Source organism: Pezoporus occidentalis, unplaced genomic scaffold, assembly GCF_034315485.1.
Source record: "Pezoporus occidentalis ecotype Australia unplaced genomic scaffold, CSIRO_AGI_Poc_V1 ctg137, whole genome shotgun sequence".
Lineage (NCBI taxonomy): Eukaryota > Metazoa > Chordata > Aves > Psittaciformes > Psittacidae > Pezoporus > Pezoporus occidentalis.
In genome coordinates this window covers 662,099-678,605 of record NW_026913177.1, presented here as the reverse complement: position 1 = coordinate 678,605, position 16,507 = coordinate 662,099, and the positions used below count along the sequence as shown (strand labels likewise).

Below are 16,507 nucleotides of genomic sequence, written 5' to 3'. Positions count from 1 at the left end.
GTTTTCGCTGTTCCCCTGCAGGTGGAGGCAGAGGAGCACCAGGACGTGGTGGTCTATGACCAGAGCACACGGGACGTGACCGGCTTGGCTGCTGACAGCTTCCTCTCCATCCTCCTGGGCAAGCTGGACAGCTGTTTCCACAGCGTCTCCATCCTTACAGGTAGGAGCCCTGGGCTACCACTCCACCTGGCACTCATGCCCTAAGTCCGGAGTTACGGAGCTGTGGTCACACGTGTCCATGTACGTCTGCTGCCCTGGCCACCGGTGGCTGTGGTGGTGGAGGGCAGCCCTGCACGAAGACCAAGGAGGCCCAACCCACACTGGCATTGTTGGGTCCTCCCTGTGCGTTCATTCCTTGCGCTGTCTAGCACCCCACCACTGCACCCACCAGCCAGGGTGCAGTGAGGGAAGAGGCTATGTGGTGGTCACAACGGCATAGATCCAGACACCTTCATTCGGCCATTGTTACACTGCTTCATCCCTGGTCAAAGCGCCAAAAGCCAGACCTGGTTCAGCTCTTCTGTTCCCTCTCGCTGCTGTTAAAGGGAAGGCTGGAGAGGAAATCCATGGATGTGCTGGGAGAGGGAAGAGGAAGGAGAGCAGGGGCAGAGGGTCATCACTGAGTGAGTCAAGGTCTGCTGGAGATGGTGCTTTCCAGGCGTGAGCACACAGGCAGGAGGAGGCACAATGCTACCCTAATTACAGCCCTTCTGCATAACGCAGGCAACCGATGAATGAAATACTCCAACTCAGCAGAGAGGAGGAGAAAGAGGCAGAGAGCTGCTGAAGGGGGAGTTAAAGCTGCTTTTAATTCCCCGTGGCTGGGACATCTTTGTGGCTGGCTGCTCACCTCTGAGCTTGCTGCTTGTGGAGGGGTGGGCAGGTGCTGCCCCTTGGCCCTGCTGAGCTCAGCCAAGCTCCTAGATACTGCCAAAAGCAGAGATGGGGATCACCTCTGTTCCCCAAGCCCATCCTCATCCTATGGTGATTGGGTATTGCTTTGGGGCTCACATGGAGGGTACTGACCTCCGTGTTCCCAAGGCATCACAGGGATGGAGGGAGCTGCTGTTCCTGCCAATCCCGCAGTGTAACAGACCCTTGGAAGGGGTAGTTGTGATGGGGAAGGTGGCACAAGCAAGTGGCATTCAAGGGACCCTGCCTGTGCAAGGCACAGGTCAGTGCTGCTGGACTGGAGCAGCTGCATTGTGATGGGGAGAACAGAGAAGAGAAATAGTGGCATAAACCTCCCAGTTTGAGGGTTTTGAAAGCAAGCAGGGACTACATGAAATCACAGTAAAGCTGATTAACATGGCCCAGGCTGCAGGTGCTTGGCTGGGACCTGCACTGGAAGATGCCACCATGAGCTTGCTATGGCAGCCCTTGGCCTGGCCCAACAGCAGTGCCTGTGGCTCCAAGGTTGTTGTGGCATAAACAAGGGTATGGCTGGGTGCATGCTGCAGGAGAAGAAGTTGGATTCAGTCACATCTGGAAAGGAATCTGCTTAGTCACCAGGACAGGTCAGGAAACAGCCTTTGCATGACCCCAGCACCCCACAACCTGCTGCCACTTTCCCAGGGTTGGGCAAGGGGCAGCACTGTGTGCTGGCTGCAAACCCCCATCCCCGCGTCCTCCTGAGGCAGGGATGGAGCTGGGTAAGGTGGCCCTGAAAGCCTGGAAGCTTTCTGCTCCCTGGAAAAGCAAGGGGAGGCTTGGGGGCCCCCCATAGTACTGGCACACCCCAGCAGCATGCATGGCATGCCCCATGCTGGGTGAGCATCAGCAGGGTGCCACCTCCTTGCCATCAGCATCACCACCACCAAGCCTCCATAGGCAAACCTGCACCTTCCTTGGGCACATACATACTCCGTCTTCAGGGCAGCCATTTCCATCCCTCTGGGCTGCAGAAGCCCAGATGCCCAAGCAGGAGTGTGGCTGTGCTGGGTGCTGAGCAAAACCTTAAACCACCCTAAGTCAAAGTGCTGCAGGACCACAGCCTGCTGTGGAACATGGACCACCAGCGGGTTGAAAAAACGGGAACCGAAGTGTAGAACACTGGGTCATGGCGGCGACGTTTTACATGGAAATGGTGACTGGAAGTGGCTGCAGAGAGCATCTGGGGAAGGCTGGGCACACTGTCGGACAGGCACAGCTTCCTCCTGCCTGTGCTGTGGGCAGCAGACGTGTTGTTTCAGAGGCAGCTCTGCAGCACTTGAGAGCTCTGGGGCAGGATATTTGGGCTGGGCCTGATTCTGACCCCTCTCCCTGGTGGGGTTTAACCCCTTGGTCTACCCACTCCAGGCTCAGTCACCTTGTCCCACCCCAACCCATCCTGTGTCCCAAAAGGAGTGCCTGGATCCTCCCTGGAGGTGGCTTGTGACCCCAGTGGGGAGTTAGCTTGGCAAGGGCTGCTGAAATTTCAGGGTTCTATCCTGAAATCTCAGCCTGCCCCTAAATGGATGTCAGCACCTCAGGGAACCCCATCCTGAGTGTTCCCAGTCTGGTGTGGCAGCCATATGCAGCCGCTCCGTGATCCCCAGCTCTCATCAACCCAGGCAAAGTGACACACATCCAGTCTTTGCTGTCCCCATCTCGTGCAAATGCCTTGCTCGGCCATTCCTGCTCAACTGCAGCCCATCATCCATGAGACCCTTGAAGCAGCTGATGGAGTCTGGTGGGTGAGGACAGAAGAGCTAGGCATGAGGAGCAATGGCAGGGACCCCTCAAGGGTTAACAGCTCAGAAGCAGCGATTCCAGCAGGCTGGGAAGGAGGAACCTGAGTCAATTATTCCCAGTCTTGGAAATCATCAGCTTCTCTTCTTTTTTCCCCCCTTTTTTTTTTTTTAATTGTGTAAGTATAAATAGTGCTGCTTGCTGCCCTCCATCCGTGGGAGCAGAAAGACTGTTGATTTATATGGTTTTCCTGACATCACATGAAGTGGTGGAAAACTGAATGGAGCCAACATTTTTCCTGCATTACGTAATGCCCCCTCCCTCCCAGCCCAGCTCTGCTATTCCTGCAGGAGCCTGACTGTTCTTTAACCTTTGTTTACTTCAGCACAAACCCTTGCTTTTTTGCCTTTCTTTTTTTTTTTTCTTTCCCTGCTATTTTTTGCCCTTTTTTCTTTTTTTTTTTCGCTTTGCTTTTTTGCCCCCTTCTTCCCCTTTGCAAACACCCACTTGGATTTTATTAACAGCTATTATCTGTTTATGAAGCAGCAGCAACAGCAGCGGTCTGGCTCCAATGTTCCCTGACGGCTCCCGCATGCCAGCTCTTGTATTGGAGCCTGGCCAGAGCCAAAGCATGGTGCTGAGCTGCTGGGTGCTGAGTTTCACCAGCTCCTCTCCATTTGCCCAGCTGCAGTGGAGGGTGGGGAGATTCTCCTTTACTCTCATTCAACAGTTAAAAGCGACAGCTGAGGGCTTGGGATGCTCACCCAGATGATGCTCAGGCATCCATCCTCCATGGTGTCCTTGGGCTGAGCGCTGGTCTCTCCTCTCCTGTGCCCAAAGCCATATGCCCCCTGGAGAGGACAGCAGGGTGGCAGTGTGACCAGCAGCCTGGACTGCTGGGTTTGGGATTCTCCTTGCACAGCAGAGGCTCTTTACATTGTGGTTTCATGAGCCAGGGGAGATTTATCATTGCAATATCATTCTCTGACCTGAAACAGGCCCCTCACTTGCTTTCTGAACTCGAGTCATGAGCTTTTCATCTGGCTTGGGAGCACGTGTGATATGATATTCACCCCCCTTGTACCCACCCCCACCCCCCCCCATCACCCCCCCCCCCCGTACCAATTCTTCAAGGAATGTTTAAATTTTCCAATCCTGTTCTTTCTAAATTTGGAGTGTCTGTTTACTCCCAGGATTCGGAAAGAATGTGACAATATCATCAGCGAGAAATCCCTCCCAGCCCTCCACTCGCCATCGTCCTCAGCAGTGCTGGCCATCACCCAGGCTCTCTCCAGCCCGGCCATCCAGCCCAGCCAGGGAGAGCTGTAATTGTATGGCAGTGGTGATCTGGAGAGGGCTGAGATTTGGGAGATTTCAAGGGAATCTGCCAAAGGGAGGTGACTTGAGAGCAGACAAAATAAAGTAGTGAAAAAAGAAAGGGGATTTCCATTGCAGGAGCTGACACTTGTTCTGCCAAGCATGAGTGGGTTCAGCACTGGCTGGAATTATTTTAGAAATGAGGACTCGGGGAGAAATGATTTTAATAAAAAAAATAAAAGGAAAAGCACTTTTTTTTTTTTTTTTGCAGAGGGACAGTCCTAAAAAGAGGTTAATCATTAGGGCAGATGAATGTCACTTTGCTCATCCTTGATTGAAAATACAGTGATGCTTTTGCTTGTCATGTCAGTGGGAAGCCACATGCCAGCATCACATCACCCTTGCTGCCTGCTCTGCTTGAAACATGTTGGGCTGGAGCTGGTTTAGAGGAAAACAGAAGATATATGAAAAAGCCAAGCTAGGTAGGTGCAAAAGTAGCACACAGGCAGGGCAGGGCAGAGCAGAGCAGAGGAGGCTTGCTTTTAGTCAGAATCCCAGGGGCTGGAGACTCTGTGTGCATCTGAAAGGCAACAAAAGTACAAATTAATTTGCAAAGCTTGTCCTGGCTGATGCTGAAGCTCAAAGCTTAGCAGGACCCAGAATCAGGCTCAAGGAATCTTTACAAACTTGATGTAAGAAAAAAATAATCTAAAACCTAAGAAAGAAAATACCCTGAGCACCCACACTTTGGTCATCAGTCAGAAGCTGCCTGATGGGAGTGGGGAAGTAGGACGCCACTGCATCTGGTTATTTGATGGTCACCTTCCTCATCTCCCTGTCTGGACAGCATCATGATTTCACCTGACAACTTCCATATGTGAGTATGTCTCCTGGGGACATAGCACATGTAGGATGCACGAGCTGGTGGACTTTGTCCTCTGCCTCCAGCAGACCCTGAACTTGGTGCACAGATCTGAATATGCACACATAAATCAAGCGTTAGGGCTAATTCAGGTACCCTCATTGTGCTGAGGTTGAAGACCACTTGTGGACTTACTGGCATGAATCCATCAGATGTACCTGCAAGTTTTTCTCTAAAGTCTAATTACTGCCTCTGAACCTCCCACAAAAACCCCTGCCCACTCATGGACATCTCCATCCCATAGTGTACTATGATGAACTGAAACAAACACATCCTTGGCTGGTAGGAGTGTGGGTATGAGTAAGGAAGGCACAGGGGTGGAAGGAGATGGGACAGAGTGTTCACATGAGACTCTCAAGTTCTTGCTTATCCCAGATTTGGGAGTTTAGAAGAACAAGCTGTGCAAATAATGTGAATGGGGATCCTGGTTGCTCTTCATCCTGCATGATGCTCAGGAAGGGCAGAAGGGTAAGAAGTGCTGTGGAGAGGGTTATGCCTGGCTTTTCTCAGGCTGCAGGTTGTGGGGCACAGGGGGAATTACCTGTGGTGTTGCTTTCCTTTTGACTGTCTGGAGGGCTGGAGGTAGGGCACTATGGCCAGCCTAATGAGAGAGGCACTTCTTTAAGCACCAAATGGTAATGCCAAGATTTGTGATTTTTACAGTCCTGGAGGATTAGGTAACTCTCCAAACCTCCTTCCCACTGACACAAAGCATCCCTGGGCCTGTGGCACTGAGCACTTGCTTTCTTTCCTGCAGCAAAGCCATCTGGGACCACTTTGGCCAGGGCAGGACTGTGTTTTCTAACCCTCCAGCCCCCGTCCAGTGCGTGCTGGCATCCAACCCTGGCCACCCAGCCCAGCAGTGGCCCTAGGGAGTGCTCCCCGTCTCCATGGCTTGAGGCATGCTGTCAGAGTAAGGTGCCCTCTTCCCACCCTCTGCCATGACCAGGAGATGCCTGGGAGGATTTTGGCCCCAGTGGGACCAGCCGCTGCATCTCTGGCAGGGGTTAAGCTAGGTCATGTATGTGCGAGCTGATTGTATTCCAGACCTATGCTCTAAACCTCCCTGTTTAGCAACACTGTCGTCAGACAACTTGTTTTCCCTATTCTATAATTACCTCAAGGAGCTTCCCCTCCCCCTCCAGTTGCGTTTTTTACCTTCGGACCCAGAAAAGGCGAGCAAAAGGGGCAAAGGCAGGGAGGGACGGAAGAGAAGGGGTTCGGGGAACAGCAGCGCTCTGGTTCCCAAGACTTACAAAACCACCATATAATTTTGTTTCTCATTTCTGGATAGCCAACAGGAGGAAGGCAACTTCCCCAGTAAGAGATCCCAATGGGCAGGAGCTGCTGCCCAGTTATGGTTTCCTTCCTTTTGAAAAACCTGCCTCCACTCATCTGCCTCCCCCTTTCCCTGGGTCTATGCTGCACGCTTGCAAAAGGTCAGCGCTGGCAATTATTGCAAGGTTCTGGCACTGGGTGGAGAGAGGAACTGCAGACCACTGCCCCCCTAGGCTCTTGTCAGGCTATAGGTACTGTCATGATGTAGGTACGTAGGTGCTGAACAGGGGCTTCTTGTGCTCCTGCTCTGCAGGTGGGTTGCATGAGACTCTCCAACCCATTGCAGCAGATGTTTCTCCAGTGAGTGCTGTGGTAATGAGAGCAAAGTGGGGCCAGTGAGGCTGGGATCTCTCTCTAGGTTATGCACCTCTGTCTCCTAAACAGGGGCTGGAGGCAAGATGGGAGACAGCCTAACCAGGAGGAACACATGGGAAAAAGGGCCGAGGGGCAGCAGCTGATGTGTGGGGTGTATTTCCACTCTATGGACATTGCTTTTCATCTCTTTACTTGCCAGCTCACCCCAACACCAGCTCCCAACCCCTGCCTCGGTCCTGGCAAAAGGGTGAAGATGTGGAGAGAGAAGGGAGGAGAATGCTGCCTGGGAAATTATGCCTGCAGGCGGCATCTCCATGGACCTCACACTGGTGTATAAGGGGATTGCTGACTACCTGTGTTCAGTTGCCTTTTGCTGAGGGTGAGAGGGATGTGAAACACCATGGTGTGAGCCTCCTGCATGAGGGCTGCTTGATGGTGTTGTCCCCAGCTCACTAGCTGGGGCTCCCAGTAGCCCTGAACTGAAAACTCAGTCCAAGGACATCCTAAAGGAACCTGCCAATATCAAAATGACTTGTGTTGAGGGCTTTTGGAAGCCTGAGGGAGTCGGGCAACGTAGGGCAGTGAGGGAAGGCAAATGCATGCTTGTGCACTTCTGGGTCAGGGCAGACTGGTGATTACACCTCCTCCTTCACTGTGTGCTTCCTGCAGCATCCCCCTTGGCTGGCACAGAGCAGCTGGCCAGCCACTGCCCTTGCACAACCCAACACTGCCTCAACTGCAGCCATCAGAGGGAGTCACAGTCAAATTGCCCTCCAGCATGGGTAGAGAGCACCGATGGAACAGGAGCAGGAGATGGAGGCACCTCCATTGCCAGAAGCTGTTGGCACTGGCCACCAGCATCGTGCACCCTTCCTCACAGGGACAGAGGTTGTAGATGTTGAGGACCACAGCCCCCTTAAGAAGGTGCCATGGGAGCCACTTCCCGAGCATGGCTCTTGGGGGAAGGCTGCTCCTCTCTCTTCCAGCCTAGTTGGAGCACTCTTTGAATTTTGTCCAACCTCTGACCCACATCTGATAATAATCAAACCATATTTGTTACAACAACAGGGCTCATTAGGAGGCTGGCTCCATTCGGGTGGGGAGGGGGAGGGTAGAGCACTTAGTTAATGCCAATGACCTCATCTCATGTGATGTCATTCAAAGGAAAAACACTGAAGTCACTCACATATGGCTCAGCCTGGGGTTTTTCAGCCCATAAAGCTTCAGATTTTCAAAGGCACAATACATGCCCCCCCTCCTCCCCCTGCTCCTGCACTTACTATAATCCTGAATGATTTTCTGGAGGCCTTGGCTCAAACCAATAAACTCGTAAGGAGCTGTGTGAAGACATATTAAGGTATTCCCACGGGTGGGAAGAGAGGGAACAAGAAATTCTTTCCCCTAGGACAAATGTACAGAAGAAAAGCCAAGAGCCCCTACCTGCTTCAGAAGCCCCCACTGATGGTTAGACCACAGCAGGACTGGGAGAGCCCATTACTACATAACCCCTCTTGCCGGACGTTTGCACATGAGAAGGCTTTGGCGAAGGGCACATTCCTTCAGAATATGGTCCTGCTCTGCTGGGAGCAGGCAGATAATTACACCCGACATGGCCGTGCAGGTGTGAGCAGCCCAGCGCCAGCACCTTTCCCCACCAGCTGTTGAGGCTCATTCACCTCCAGCTGTGTGAAACCATTCCAGGATGAGCAACCCCCCTGGGTGATGCTCTCAGTGGAGGCCACAAGAGGAAAGATGAACTAGTGGTTAAGGACCTGCTGTCTGGTCCCCAGCTCTGTCCTACAGCAGAGAACCCTGGAGAAGTTGTTTAAATTTTTGTGCCTCGGTTTCCCCCTTAGGAAACAGATCATGTCATTGCTCTTCCTAGCACTGGAGTTCAGAATTAAACATGCCCCAGGGGCGCACATTGGTCCTTCCAGGAGCAGCTGTGGGGTGCCTGCACCAGACACGGGGCAAGGATGGGGAGTGGTGCTGCATCCCCCCTTTGTTATAGGGATTTGGTCGCACATCGCTCTGGCTGGTGCTAAAATGAGGTGTGGACATTAACTTCCTTCCTCCAAGGCCCTGTCCCCAAATTAACTCCGCGGGGCCAAATCCGGCGTGCCGCAGCCATCCATCTCCTGCAACGGCTGCTCTCTCCGGGTGGGGGGGCGTTGAGGGGGGGTTTGGCCGGGCGAAAAAATCACTGTTGCGCCTTTAAGCAGGGAGCGAAGCATATGTCAGGCCCGGCGCTCTCCTGCGTGTCTGTGTGCTGAGTAAGGAATGCGGCCGCATGCCTGACCCGTTAGCTATGAGCGCGCTACGGGCGCGCTTGCGAGCGCGGCGGCGGAGGGACGGATGGCTCAGCGGAGCTGTTGCTCACGGGCTGAGCTCATTCCGGCTGGAGCGGGAGCCGCGCACGCAGGGAGGGAGAGGAGAGGAGAGGAGAGGAGAAGGGCGGCCGGGGAAAGGGGTGCGCCGGGCCCCCCACCCCGCTCGGGTTTATTATTTTTGTTCCTTTAATGTTTTTCGCTTGCTGAGGCTGAAGGCTGGAGCCGGGGGCTGGCGGTGCTCTGCCGCAGGGGGCATTTTGGGGATTTTTTTGCATTTTGTTTGCCCGCCAGCTGTTTTGCTGAGGCAAGAGGTGCCCCCGCAGCCCAGCTGCCTGGATGCCCGTGGATGTAATGATCGCTCCCTCCGAGGACCAGTTCTGGACAGACATGCGTGAGAGGCAGATGAAGCTGAAAATAAGGGTGCGGAGGATGAAGGAGAGCAGGGACATGAGAGGTTTGTCAGCCGGGACGGCTCCTTTCCTTCCGATGGGGACGGAGGGGGAAGAGGGGGCGGCTCCTCCTGATCCCTGCTTTGCCCGAGGACGGAGATCGCTGCGGCCGGCGGGGAGCGGAGAGCGATGGCTGGCGATACAAAGAGCGCAGGCAGCTGGCGAGCGGGGAGATGGAGGAGAGCGGGGAGAATGAGGCGAGCGGAGCGGGAGCGATCCCGAGCTCCCAGCCGCGGGCAGTGTGCGGGAGCGGTTGCGGAGGCAGCTAGCCTGGTCCTGAAGGCAGCATCAGGAAAGGAGCTGCACGGAGGGGGCAGCTCCTTCAGGCAGGTGAGAGGCTGCCTGCAGCGGGCAGGGGCATCTGCAGCAGGACTTTAGGCAGCTTTCCCACCTGGTGCGGGGTCCGGAGGGGCTGCCTGGCCGGGAGCTGAAGGGACCACTCCGGGGTCCCCTGAACCGTTCTCCATCCAAGCAAGCTTGGCGAGGGCGCGGACGGAGCAGGGGAGGAGGAAGGCTGCGGGAGCCGGGGCAGGCTCTGCCGCCAGCATCTCCATTTCCGCGGGTGCCGGTTTGGAGGGGTGACGGCGTCCGCGCCCCGGGTAGGGGGGACAGCGAGGACAGGATGCCAGGAGCGATGGCCTGGGAGAGCGCTGCGATGCTGCCCGCGCCAGGCAGCTGCCCGAAGAAGCCATTTCACTTCATTAGCACGGTTGCTGCCTGCCCATCTTCGGGGGATTTCGTTAAGAAAAGGGATTTGCAGCGTTTCCACTCGCCAGTGTTAGGGTGAAGGGCAAACGGAGGAAGAGGATATTAATTGGAGCAATTTAAAAATATGCCGAGCCTGGAATGACCTAGATTACCAAAGGGTTGAATCAAGAAACTTCCCTTCCATCACCACTTAAAATGGGAGCCTGCTAAAAGTGCTTGACAGGCTTTTGTGGCATGAAGCACATAACCCAGTGATGGTGTCATTAGTAATAAGTCACTCCTGGAAATGACACATTTTTCTTTACTTAGAACAAGTCAGGCTGGTCCAAAGCAGGCACAGTCACCAGAGGAAAATCAAGCCCAGCAGCTCGGGGAGCGTGTCCGTTGTTCTGTGGGTAGAGGGCTTCCTTTCTGCCTCTTTTCCTTTTTTTTTTTTTTTTTTTTTGTTAAGGACGTTTTCCTCTCGTTTGGAAGAACGGGACGGGGGAGGGGGGGTGGGGGTGGTTGGGACCTGCCTGAGAGGCTTGGAGGGACTGGTGCAGGTTGGGAGGCAGCGGGGTGATGTAGCAGCAGATGGGCAGAGGCTGTTTGTGGTGAGCACTGGGAAAACGGGGAATTCACATGAATCCGTAATAGGGCTGATTAATCGGCTTTCTCATCCCCACTGCTTGGGGAAGGAAAAAAAAAAAAAACAACACAAAGGAACCAGCAATGGGGTGATGAAATTCTGTACCGACTGAAGGGAGGGTGAAACCCGGCCTGGGGGTGAGCACAGGGGCTGGGCAGCGGAGTGGGAGGGAACAGGGACTCGGGGAGCACCGGCCATCTCTCTCCAGTGCGCTGAGACGAGTGGAAGTAAAAGAGCATCAGCCAGGAGAGGGCCAGTTGGCCAGGCTGCGAAGCACCGGGGTTTCACCTAGCTAGGTAGGAAGGCATCGCAGGCGGGACCTGGGAAAAGCAAAGGAGGCTGCAGCGCCGAGAGGGGAACAGCGAAGATGGAGGCCGGGGAAAACTCAGAAACGTCCCAGGCAGCGGGAAGTGCTGGCAAAGGCCCGGATCTTCCCGGGGTGCAGTGAGTAGTGTTGCATCACGCCGCCCGGCTTAGCTCCCACCCAGTACCAGAGCCAGGGAGACCGCGTTTCCCAAAGAGGGGTTTTCCCAGCGGCTCTGTGGGTTGACGTGTGGCGTGCCTGGCCCCTCCGCTTGCTTTCCTTCAATTCAACCTGCCGCAGAGATGCTTGGCTGAATGCTCGGGCTCCGTGCCTTGCCAAGGGCTGAGCAGACTGCAGGCGAGGGCTTTGGTTTTGCAGCGGCCCGCCCCCCCCGGCTTTCATCATCTCCTGCCGTGCCTCAATTCAGCAAGGTGGTTTACCGGTGTGGGACAGATGTGTCCCCATGGGGCTGGGGTGCTGGGGAGGGGGCACCCAGGCATCATCCTCACCGGCACAGCGGTGGGGCAGCCGTGCTGGCATGGCGGCTGCTCCTGCGGCAGCCGAGGCGCGTGCTTGCTTGCATGCCCCACTGCCCCTCGCCACGTGCCGCCCTGGCAGCCGCTCTCAGCCACCACAGGCATTTTAATGAGAGCTGGGCAGAGCTCAGCCCCGCACAGCCCCCTGGGCTACCAGGAGCTTTAGAGAGGCTGAGGGTCTCCAGCGCCAGCACAGGCACAAAACCCACCAGTGGGGCCACGTGCTGCGGGAAAAGCTCCAGCACCTACATGGGGAATCAGTCCCTGAGCAGCTCCAGCTGCTGCTCTTCAACACTCATTTATAGGAGCAATGAGGGTGGGCTATAAACTGCTCTAATACCCCCCCAGTTACCAGCTCTGCCAGCTCCTGGTGTGAGAGCTGGGGGTGAGGAGGTGGGCTGCAGTGGCTGCTGCCCCAGGGAAGGTTTGCAGCTCCAGCTGTGCTTGTTCCTCGTTGCCACAGACTGATGGCACAGTGGGGTGACATGTCACTTCTTCACTGTTTCCTGCTGGGGGGCTTTTGGTTGGACTTACTTCATGATGCACATGAGAGGCTGGCAAATGAGACATGTCCCAAGTGCTCAGTGTATTTGCAGTGGGGTGGAATTTAGGAGACTGATGGGGCTGGTGGTGTTCAATGGCTCTCCTGGAAAAATGGTTTAGGTGAATAAGGTGCCTTGGGCAGCCCTTTCGCAGCTTTTTGCAATTGTCAGGGTGCAGGATAGAGGCAAGACCTGTTGGGTCGTTTGAAGGGACTCTGAAGGAGGCGAGTCCATGGGGCTGGAGATGAGTGGGCAGTCTGCAGCTGTCAAAACAAGACCTGAGAAGGGTTTCAAGCCCCATCATTTTCCTGTTTCCAATTTATGCCCTGTTTCCACTTTATGCCTCTAGCCTTGGAAGATGGCCTTGGTGCAGGGAGGGATGCAGGCAGCAGCAGGTAACTGGGATAGCCCTGTTTAATGTGCCCTACACCTCCCTTTTATCCCCAGCAGCATCTCCTCTAACATCCTGTGCAGCTCAATGGATTGTAAATCCCCAAAGCTGGGGATTAACACCAGGAGGAAAATGATGCTACACCACATCCCTGTCCCTAGCTAGGACCTTCTGTGTCACCCTCCCTGGACCATCATTGCTGCCTTTCCTTGGCAGAGAAGGGAACAGGGCATCTTGCAGGTGATGGGTGATGCCTAGATATTGTTAGTGTCCCAGACATGAGCTGGATGTACCCAGAGACCACCTGAAGGTGAAAGCAAAGGCAGCAGAGGTGTCCCACATCTCTGTACTTCAAAGTTTCAGTTCTTACACTCTTCTGGCACTAAGTTGTAACACCCTGTGCCTTGGTTTCCTCTGGGGGAGTGACAGCTCTCCGTCCCTCCTGAAAGCTGTGTTTGCCTTCAGCCCCACCTTGAGCTGCACACCACTAAGGGTTTTTATGTCTCTGGGGGCACTGATGAATGAACCGCCCCAAAGCTGAGTTCACACCCCAGCCCTCCCAGAGACCTGCATGATGCTGGTTCTTGGCTCTTCCTTCCTACATCTTCAACAGGAGCAGTGAAGGTGCCCCCACTTCTGGCCTGGTTCCCTGTGCCCAAACTTTTCCCCTCTCCTGGGACCCACCTCTGCCTCAGGTAGTTGTAAGAGACAGGAAGGCACTGGGTTTACCAAGGGGATAGCTTTGAGAGCCCTCAGGAGTGCTGGAGCCATGAGCAGTGCACTGGGCTGTGCTGCATAGGAGCAGCCGTTGTCAGGCTTGACAGAAGCATCAAGAAGAAATCAGTGAGCCCCAAGCACCCACCAACATCAGATACAAATCCTTCCTGGGCTTCATTCCCCACATGCCAAGAGAAATGGTGCTTCTGGCACCAGCACTGTGAACAAATGAGAAAAGATGAGGAAGACCCATGCTGCAGTGGCTCCTCACCCTGTCAGGCTCTGCTGCTCTCTCCCAGCAAAAGCTGGGATCCATGGCCCAGGGTATAGAGGAGGGAATGCCCAGGCATCAGCAGGAGCCCAGCCAGGGACATTCACTGCCTTTGGGATTGTTTTGAAGAGCTGCTTTGCTTTCTAAAAATGAAAGGCATGCTAGAGCAGCCGGCAAGGGGTGGGGTAAGTGTTGCTTCAAGGTTGGGATGGTGTTGGGTACCCATCTCTAAGGTTTCCCCCGAGCCCAGGCTGCCCTCAGCAGCTGCAAGCACGGGGGAAATGAGGACAGGCAGGATGGGAGCATGCCTGGGCTTCCAGACACAGGCTAGAAGCTTTGCTTGGGATAAGTGGGGCGAGCAATGTGCATCATTTCAGGTGCTGGCATCATCTGGTTGCTGGCAGCATGCCGGGACAGGCACTGCAGCAGAGGATGCTGCTGCCCCTCTCTGCAAACATCTCCCCCCCCCCCCCCCCCCCCCCCCCGCTTCATAGCCCACTCAGCCCCTGCCTGGATTTCCCCGGGCAGGGCTGGGAGAGGATCTGCTGTCAGGCAAGTGCCAGCAAGAGGGAGAGAGTGGCGTGCCCTGACCTGCTCTAGCTATGAGATCATCCCACGCTCCCGGCTTTTAAAGAGTGATACAAAGCTGTACACGGCCCCAGGCAGCTCTTGAATGGAACAGCGAGCACGAGAGGAGAGGCTGGGGACCTGGGGACCAGAGTAGGCACTGATCCCTGGAGCTGTGCTCACATGCACCCTCCTCCCCCAAAATGCACGGTATTCCTTCAGAAAAATTCCCATTTTGTTTTGCATGAATCCAGGGGCTAAATCTGTGCCCCACTAGACGCTGTGTGCTGAAGCTGAAGGAAGCTCTGCTTGAGCATCCCCTCAGGCATCAGCAGCATGTGTTCAAGTGTGGAACGAAGCAGGGAGGTCACACATGTCCACGCAGGGCTGTGGCTGGAGATTTGCACTCCTTGGCAATGGGGACACAGCGCAGGGATGAGCAGTAACAGGAGCTGTGCTGCACCTGCGCTGGGCCTCCTGCTTTTGCTCTGATATAATGCCCCAGTTGGGAGGTGATGTCATTTCAGAGGGAGCCAGAGAAAAGGAAGTGCTGGAGACGATAAGGTGCTTTAACTGTACCCCTTCTGGCTTGGGCAGGTTTGGAAGCTGAGAGCTGTGTTAGGTGCCAGCCAGGAAAACATAAGAGAGGGGAGGAAAGAGGTTGGTTGAAGGACACCTTCCTCCTGGGCCAGTGGGAGCTGACACTGGGAGCTGATGAGATGGAGGACCTTGAATGTTTCCAGGCGGTGTAAGCACAATTTTGTGCACTGCTCTGGCTTATCTATTACCTTCACCTCCCAAACATGTGGGGTGGGTTATCTGCAGCACCAGTCATGCCACACCAGTAGCAAGGAAGGTGCTCCAGGAGGATCAGCAGAAATGCTGGCAAGTTGCTAGAGAAGGTAACTTGAGAATGTGCCAAGGATGCCCTGCTTTCAAAGGGGAGAGAGACTTAATGGAAAGTTTGTCACCAAAAGCTCATTAAAAGGTCTTGTTAGCAATAGAGATGGGCCAGGAATTCCCATGGTGCTGGGACTTGGACTTTCAGAAGGATCTCAGAGGGGCATCCTGGTCCCTCTGACAGTCAAAGACCCAAAGTCTCTGCTTTTTGGGTGATGTCAAGCTGCATCTGCTCACTCATATGAGTAGGAAAACCTAAGGGAGACTGGGCTGATACAACCCAAGGTCCTCTCCATTGCATCAAGCTGGGAGTGGAGCTGGGCCACCACTAGACAGACCCAGCTCTACCCTGGAGAATGGGATCAGTGAGTGAGAGCAAATCAGGATCACCAGTAGCCTTAACACAACCACCTAGGACATACAACAGCACCGAGGGCCTTCCACCTTCACAAGCTGCCCACAGTTGTAGGCAGGACAACACCTGATGACCTGCTCAAGTCAGTGCTCTTTCCAATGGAGCTGGGGACTGGCTTTCAGGCAGACTCATCCACAGTTAGACTGTGTTTTTGACAGTGCCAGACATCATGGCAATAGTTCTGGCTATCAGATGCCAACTCCTACAGCCCCAGCTGAGGGTTTTCTCTCAATATTGGGCTTTAAGATACTCAAGCTGAGTATGACTGCCAGGCAGCTTGGTGCAGTAAATCAGGCACTGCTTGCTGTCACATTCAGTAAGGTCAGAGTGTGAAAAAAGGCAATGGCCTGCAGGTTCTGATGTGCTGGTCCAGTCTGATGTGGTGGAAGTCATGGGCTTGGCGGGGCTGCGCAGAGGGAGCATTTCTCAGAAACCCCAGTGTGTAAATGTAGCCGTTGTGGCAAGGCTTGAGCTGACCTCCCAACCCGGGGAGCTTTGCACCTCAGTGAGCTTGCTTGTTGTCACCCTGACCTGGCAACTCTGGTTGTCCTGAGAGTAATAGGCATCCAAGAAAAGGACTTTTGCTTCTTGTCAGTTGTCTGAATTAAGTGGGTGAAGAGCAGGGTGGGTGATGGATGCCCCATGTGTGCATTAATATCCAGCTGCAGCAGGAAAAATCAGAGCTGGGTCTCCATTCCTTTCTCCATGTGTGGCACAGTAATCACAACATGTCTGCACAGGTTAGCAATGGCTTGTGGTTTTTTACTCCTCAGGGCTCTGTTCTTAGTGTTGCAGGGTTATCACTGCTCTGTCCCCAGCCCAGGCCTTGGGTTGGTACTTTTGGTCTCAGCCTCACTACTACAAGCTCAATGTCCCTATTTTCTCCACAGGAGGCTTTGCTACCTTCTCGTCCTGCTTCCCGGGGCTCTGTGAGGGGAAGCCAGCTGCCATCCTGCCGATGAGCATCTCCCAGCCATGCTTGCCCGTGGCCAATGTCGGCCCCACACGCATCCTGCCACATCTCTACTTGGGCTCACAGAAAGATGTCCTGAACAAGGTATGGCCCTGTTGAGGGAACACATCTGCCCTGTCCCATCTGGGAGGGCAGCCAGCCTTGCAGAGGGGTTAGAGCATTAAGGACTCCTCTCCTCCCTAGTGGGAGGACCATGCATGGTCGGTCTGAACCT

At 54.6% G+C, this 16,507-nt stretch overlaps 1 protein-coding gene across 4 annotated transcripts in view; it reads left to right on the top strand.

Annotated features, from left to right (window-relative positions):
• Nucleotides 1-16,507, top strand: part of DUSP8 (dual specificity phosphatase 8) — a 46,584-nt gene that overhangs the window by 21,111 nt on the left and 8,966 nt on the right. For 3 of the 4 annotated variants that reach the window (XM_062609348.1, XM_062609349.1, XM_062609346.1), the window contains exons 3-4: nt 22-160; nt 16,211-16,377. In XM_062609348.1, coding sequence (XP_062465332.1) covers nt 22-160; nt 16,211-16,377 — 306 coding nt within the window. Of the gene's footprint in view, nt 1-21; nt 161-8,732; nt 9,347-16,210; nt 16,378-16,507 lie in introns of those variants that run through there. The other variant, XM_062609350.1, reaches the window with a different exon arrangement.